At 46.8% G+C, this 7623-nt stretch overlaps 2 protein-coding genes across 2 annotated transcripts in view; both read right to left on the reverse strand.

Moving 5' to 3' along the window:
- Positions 1-1291: 1291 nt before the first annotated feature.
- Positions 1292-3735, reverse strand: BDV27DRAFT_158196 (uncharacterized protein; the record flags this gene model as incomplete). The annotated part of the gene is made up of 2 exons (XM_032072636.1): positions 1292-3212; positions 3323-3735. The coding sequence occupies 2 exons, from the start codon at positions 3733-3735 to the stop codon at positions 1292-1294; spliced, it is 2334 nt and encodes a 777-aa protein (XP_031927129.1).
- A 3289-nt stretch (positions 3736-7024) lies between these two features.
- schA (serine/threonine protein kinase SCH9) overlaps positions 7025-7623 on the reverse strand; it is a 4159-nt gene continuing 3560 nt past the window's right edge. The window contains exon 4 of the mRNA XM_032067101.1: positions 7025-7620. The gene's annotated coding sequence lies outside the window, so the exon portion shown is untranslated. The remainder of the gene's footprint in view (positions 7621-7623) is intronic.

A 7623-nucleotide genomic window follows, 5' to 3' on the forward strand; every position in this document is an offset into this window, starting at 1 on the left:
CGATGCGTATTACTGGTCTAACGAACCGTGAGAATTAGAATATCCAAAGATATTTTAGTTTTCAGGAGCAGAAGTAGAACAATCTTAATAACAGGAAACAGGCTTCACAGTATATATTTACGTCTCTCTCTCTCTCTCTTTTTTTTTTTTTTCCCCCTTCAGACCACTCAATTAGGTCAATGGAGGATCTTTCTATATACTAATTATTACTATTGCCGCCTTAACCGTGGTACAGTTACCTCTTATAAGTAGTAGCTTTTGCGTTTGACTTAGTTACTCTTGTTTATATTCATAAAGACACTGGCACAACTATAGCAATAGACAGATAGCTCTTTAGGCTACGAGTGCTCTACTTTGCTCAGCTACAAGGTTTTTCTTTTGTCAGATAGCGTAGTCACCTAGATAGAGGGTGTTTAATTGCCTTGGTTTATACCAGTATCTTATTCTCTTACTGGCCTTGGGCAGACCTAAATTGTTAGAAATCCAGCCCAGCTCTAATAGGGTAACAGTAGCTTAATTGAGGGGTGCCTTCAGGATTACAGTACTCTAAGACCACCAAACTAGAAGACAGAGTAGGAGAGTACCAGAAAAACCCTAGGAAGTTACTATATCTAGAAGAGTATTTACAGTCGAGAATCATGAAAGAAGACTAACTAGTCACATATTACTCGTAATAACACTAAGCATTATAGTAGACCTACAGTAGTGATCTAGTCCATGTACATACATACATACATACATACAGATGGCGATGTACAGCTCCTCATCGAGTAACAAGATCAGGATAAAGAAGAAAAAAAAAAAAAAATGAAAGAATACAAGGTATAGTCAAAAAGATATAACCGAGCACCACCCAATTAGATAACCGTGTCCCAGATTAATTCCGTCCTTATCCGGTAGATGCGCCTTATATGAAAGAGATAGAAAAGAAGAAATAAAAGAAAAAGAAAAAACAGATAAAGGAATATATGTGCAGTATGACGGAGGGGATTCTCACGTCTGGGTGTATGTGCTCATATTAGCAATAGAAGGAATCGTTGCACTCTGGGTGAACGCAAGTCAAGTCAAGTTCAAGAGGGAAGAGAAGTGAGACCTTTCCAAGGTATTCGAGATATAAAAAAGAAAATTTCCTCCGTTATCCATCCATAACGCCATCTCCGCGCAGTTTTATTGCATGGGCCCTGCATGCTTATTTTTGGGAAAGAGGGAACGATTGAAAGGCATGTCTGGGGCGTAAGACTAGTGGTATAATCGTGAAATCGCGTCAATGGAGCGCGAATCGTTAAACGGGCTAAAAAAGCTGTTTGACGTCGATGAGCTTGGTATTTCCCGGGCATTCCCGCTCCATGTGGAACCACCAATCTCGGCCGTTTTTATGGCTATAATTCCAGGAACCGGTGCAGGTGTCCTTGTCCCATGGAAGTGCAGTCGGCGACGAGAGGCTCATGGGTGTTGAGGGTGTCATGGGAGTGTTGGGGCTCGAGCCAAATGTCGAGCTCCTGGTGATGCCTCCGAAGCCAAATCGGCTGGCAGTCGTCGATGCAGGAGATGGAGGCTCCTCCGGGAGTGGGCTGGTGTTGGCCTTATTTCCGAAGCAGTGTACCCCGACTCCTGCGGCGTATGTTAAGGACTGGTTCGAGGCCAGTATGTGCTTCCAGCCAACCAGGCCGCCGTCAGCTTCTTGTCCCTGTACATCAGGGCGCAGGATGAACCGTGGAATGGATACATCTCGTCCCTTCCTCCTGCTGCCCACTCGGCCCATGTAAGCGGGCATCCTAAAGTCGCACACGGTAACAGGCCCGTCGTGATTCTCAGGTAACTTATCATGTCTCGACCGCTCTGGTGAATCCCATTCCGCAGAGTCGTCCATGTCCATCTCCAAATCGTCATCTGACATGTCTTCCAAGGCATTGTCTGGCACATAACCGTCAGAATGATCAGTGACGAGTACCCTCATTCCAGTTTCCGTATCCTTCGCAGCCATATCAATGAACGTCTGAGCTCGTATCCGAGCCGAGGTGAGGTTATTTCCCGCCGGTAAGGCCATTGGTCGTGTGCTAACAGAGCCATGGGAACTGCGAGGGAGACTATACCGATCGGGCTGAAGAAGAGCCTGCCCTTTGGGGATGGGCTGGCACACAGCCTGCAGAACACCAGGTGGCTCTATATCAGATGGTGCACGGAGCGCCTCAAGCTGAGGAAACCCGTCCGAAAGAATACTTTGGGCGAGATGAGAGTTGGGTGTGTTGATATGTCTCGGGGGTTTCACAAATGGAGCATAATCAAGCCTGGTCAGGGCAGTGTTAGGATTGGGACAAGCAACATCCCAATGAAGGTATTTGAGAGTAGATGAGGCGAACAACGGCTGGAAGATAATCCCATCGCTATTTAGCGTGGGGCATTTGTCATTCTGAACGATTTTAAACCGTTCTAACTGCGGCAGGGATGTTAAGATCTTCGAGATCACGAGTAAGGATTCAATATTTTGTTCAACAAGGGCCAATGACTTGAGCGAATGGGATTCAGTGCGCGACGTGTACTGCGATAATCCTGTATCAGTAACGCCGGGCAGGTTCTCCAGGCGCAACGATTCCAATGGCGGCAAGCATAGCAAAGTGCTATCCCCGAAGGCTTCTGCGTCGAAATTTGCAATGCACAGGTTTCGTAGCGATGGTAGGAGGCTGAACATGCGCAGAAAAATGCTCGGCTCAAGGGCATTGCTTTCGCTAATTCCGTATAGCATCAGGGTTTCCAGGTTTGTCCACGAGGCGTGATAGTCCAAGAACTCGAACATCTGTGAGGGTCCCAGACTTCCAGGGCAGGAAGTGCCGCGAGGCGATTCTTCTGAAACGTCAACTGCCTCACCCAAAAGCCATGTATGTTCCTTCAGCTTTCGTCGTGTAGATAATGCGTGGGTCAGCCGATCGAATTGGTGGTTATACGGAATACTTAAGCCCAACAACCGTTCCAGGTTGGGGCAGACCATAACGACAGACGCTACCAAATCTCTGTACTCCTGCCATTGGGTGCTCTGTTTCCCTTGTGTGAACAATAGATCCATTTGGGGGACACGAAGTTCCAGGACAAGATTGGCCAGCAATTTTCTTTCCCGGAGAGTGCGTCGAAGGAGTTTTAACCGGCTTCCTCGCTTCATCCGATATTTCTTCAGTTGGGCTGGGGAATCGTTGCCAATGATATGGATACGATTGTAACTAATGCATCGTGTCACTTGGTCAGCGTTTGATATCTAGCTTGAGTACTACCGCTGATCTAAAAAAAAAAGAGAGAGAGAGGGGGGGGGGGGAAACCAATTAACACTCACAGTTTTGGTCTAACCACCTTTTCCCATGTCCGGCAAGTCAGAGACAGTGCGTGCAAATCGCGCTGGTAGCATGTTAAGCATCCCTGCTGATTTGAACTAGTATGCAACGATTCTAGTTGGTTTAAAACATTATCGAGCACGTCCAGCGGCAGGCGTTTAAACTTTGATTCCAAGATTTTATCCAAAGACGCAGCAGAATCGCACAGATGATATGAAGGGCTAGGCGAGATTGGGGAGTACACTGTCGGGGCTGTCGACACACTATAGTTGGATTTAAAGGAGGAAATTGATGACGTGCGAGATGAGACCGGCTGCACTGTCACTGTATAAGGATCCTTGTAACCGTGATTTTGATGAGGAATTGGCGAATAGGGCATAGCAGCGCTATCGGGTCTACTGGCGATGACACTCATTATGAAAGTGTATGTTGCATTGGATAGGTATCAAAACCAGGTCAACAAAAATCTAGTAGTAGATGAGAGAAAGCCCGTGAGACAAGAGGACCGTGTGAAAAGGGAAAGGGGGCAAAGAAGCGGTCGAGTGGGGAACGAATGGGCCACCGAAAAGCACGCTGTCCGTTTAGGATGTATGGAGGCGATACAGATCGATCCAGTGTCAAGATCTTTTTGGTAGCGAGCGATGCAAAACAATGCGTCGTACAGAAGGGGAAAAATCAAGCAAACGATGGAACAAAGAGAAAAAGAAAAAGAACCACTATTTTCAGACAGAAGACAAGATACAAACGGGGGAGCAACGCGCAATATGATTGAAGAAATACGGACAGAGCGTATCAATGACTAGTCCAATCAGTTCGTCAGGAAAGTCGTTCAGGATGGGGCGCATCAACGGGAAACTTAGCCTTTGGAGCACATACCACAGACACGCCACTTCTCCCTTTAGTTTAGAGTGGCAGGAACTAGGAGAACATGGCACGGCAGTCGGGGGCCGATCGTCCCCACAAGGGGAATGAGGATCGTGTGTTCCCGACTAGCGATGCCTGTAACTCGTGCTAAGAAATGACCGCGAGGCTGCGGAGGAAAGCGGAGAAACTCGTGTCATCCAGGACCAACGACAAGGGGGGCAACGAATGGACTAAAAGAATCCTAGGGCGTGGATTGTCCCCCAGGGAAACTGCAGCAGAGCCAAAAGGGGAGGAAGGCCGTGGGCTAAGGTGTTCGGGGTGGAGAGTTTAGTTCCCTCGACGAAGAGGATTGGCAAAGTCAAACCCAAAGGAGTAATGATGAGACTCCCTTCGCATTTGTTTAGGGGGTTAACATATATTGGGGTGGCTGCTAATTCTGATCGGTTAGCCCGTTCGCGTAGAATACAAAAGAAGTTACTTTCATTGAATCAATCCATGGAAGGCTGTCTTACGATCCGACATGAGCATCCATGGTTATCGGGCGATTGATGACGACGTTCCGATCGCCCTTAAGGGGAAGCGAGAGAGATGGAGATGCATCATTCATACTCTCCGTTATGCGTGAAATGGGGGCATGTCCCCCTAAACCGTTTCTGGTATAGCGCGGTGGTGGTCCGTCAGGGTTAGCGTCAGGAACAGTGGGCACTAAGCCCTTTTCGGGGCGGTTCGCAGCGCGCTCGGTTTTACAATAGGTTTAGTGTGGACACAGGACACAGTAGTAGTGTAAGCTCCTTAGTAAAACCCATCAATCAATCAGTCATGCCAACACCAACCCCCTTTCTCGTCTCCTACATTATTACTTAAGTCATTATACCTGAAGCGACCCAAGGAATAGAGGAAGGAAGATTGTCACCACCCCTCGTAAATAGAATCAAAGTTTGCCTCCTTCTACTCTGTCTGTACATACCCCCCTCCCCTGACGGAGACAATGACCAGCAAACCGTACGGAGTAGGCATCAACGCATCTACCGAATGGGTCCATCTCCAACCATCGGTTCGCCGTTGAAAGTAATCTCTGAGATTGGCTGATCCTACATTACTCCGGGTCCGTAGTCTCCATTGAGGGCCTCGAGTCATACTGTTATGGCCCATAAATTTCCCTCGTACATATCAATCTCAAACCGCTATAAATATCGACTGGAGTTGTTTTACGGGACGGAGTGTTGTGCCCACTCTCCACCTATCACGCTGAAACTCCCATGTTATACATAGATAGAGATGTAATCGGAATGGATAATGGCCACTCCGGATACAATATCATGCTGTGTGGATAAAATCAAGTCATCCGAACCCCCACGAGGCACAAATCGTACTTACTACCACCCACCCACCGTCATCATCACATCTTACCCTACTGCCGACTATCCCCGATACTAACCTTTGAGCGACTGCCCTAAAGATTCTACACCTACTGAAAACAGTAATACTGATATTTAGATCGGCCTACCTCAAGAGCAAGTGGGGCAGCAGCACAGCAGCAGTCTTCTCCGCGTAGTCAGTCCGTCTGATAACAGTCCCACACGTAAAACAGCGAAAAGCAAACACTCGTTTTACCTAAAAAAGAAAAGAAAAGAAAAAAGGAAAAGTTTCGTACGTACGGAGTACGTACAAAGCAGGAGTGGATTCCATCCCTGGGTCGAGCAGAGTGGGTCAAGTACAAAAAAAAAAAAAAAAAAAAGGGCACGATACCGAATCTGCAGGTAGTGTTTTATCCCGTTATCGGTTTAGGGGCAACGCAGGGTCATCATATCAACCACATTTTGAGCCGGATCTCCGCGTCAACACCGCTTCTTTGAATTCAAAGTTCACAGTAGAATTGCACCATGCACATCATTTTGCAGTGTATCCATAGTTGACCGTTGGACAGACCCTGATCCACTTCTGCAGGTGCGAAGAGAACAATGTGCTGTGGTTCAGGTGAGTTCTTTGCTAGAGAAGGTGGACGGCAGATCCTCCTATCAGTCCTACCCTTATCAGTCCTCAAGTGAATTGTTTTTGACATGGATCCTGATTTATGAAACCTGCCCGGAAAAACTCCGATGAGCAGAATGAGCAGAGATACCTGCAGGGGTGGTTGGGATAGAACTCGTGACACGGGTGCAGTCTTAAATCCACCACCGCCACCCAAAAATAGGATACGAATAGTCCAAAACACCACCAGGGAAAAAAAAGAAAAAGAAAAACTCACTAGGGGAGAAAAAGCCCACAAGCGAAACCCCATCTATGACCTCATTTTGGCTGATAATATTGCAATAGTGTTCGACTATGCCTTTTAGGCTACCCAATCAGGGCTTCCCCTTCCCTACATCCACATTACTAGTAAATGAGTACCAGAACTGCAAGTGATAGTGTATAACTGATCAATGACGATCTCTGGCGGTATGTCCTCTGGATAACCTCTCAGCCTTACCCTTGGCAGTCTTCTTATCTTTTCCATCATTCTTCCATGCAGTAAAATTACTATCCATATGCGTACGAGAATATAGTGGGTACAGTATTCACCAAGGCTAGTAGTCTCACTCCAGAATCGCCTTCGAGAAGCTTAAATGGTGTGTACGTCATGTATGAGTTGCGCTTCCCGGTCATAGACTATGGGCTTCTCATCTGTCTAGCACTTTCACACGGAATAGGCCCTAGTAGAACATGAAGTATGCCCTCAATGATGTATAACATATGTACGTGGCCATATCCAGAAGGTTCTTTGAACCACGAAAGGCAAGGCAGAGATTTATAGGCAGATCCATTCTAAACATCCTAGTACACTAGAAACAGTTCATTTCAAAGACCCTACTCGATTTCTCAGAAGACGGAACGCGTATACTAGATCGGATCAAGGCATTAAACTTCATAATTCATTTATCTAGGCATCTCCGCCCAATGCAACAACTCCACCGAAATACCTCCCTGCGCCATGCTGCCTGCAAAACGCCGCTACATCCACCCCCCAAGAACATATCTCCTGGGCGTCTGGTACCAGATATGTATTCCCCATAGACCGGATCAAAATGCGTTTGGTAAGGCCATGCCAACCGTACCAAAAGGGCGCCAAGTCGGCCATCAATAGAAAAGAAAACGATAACTGTCGGATATTCGCAGGGTGAAGAAAGACAACGAAACAGATGGTATAAGCCAAAGACCCCGAAGGAGAAAGGAAAAACAAAGGGGTTACGAGATCTCAATCAAGAACAATATCCTGTCCCATCTACCCGGATGGTGGAGAACGGAAAACACCAGACTGGGATGGTAGTCAGAAGTAAAACCAGAACTTCTTTCATCACATCCGTAAATATAGAAGTACCAACAGCTAGGCCGCGAATCACTTGCAGCAAGCAGATAAAAAGCAAACCAAGTTTTGGCCTGTTCCAAAGAACAAAAAAAA

Source organism: Aspergillus caelatus (assembly GCF_009193585.1).
Source record: "Aspergillus caelatus strain CBS 763.97 unplaced genomic scaffold BDV27scaffold_98, whole genome shotgun sequence".
NCBI classification, from domain to species: Eukaryota; Fungi; Ascomycota; class Eurotiomycetes; order Eurotiales; family Aspergillaceae; genus Aspergillus; species Aspergillus caelatus.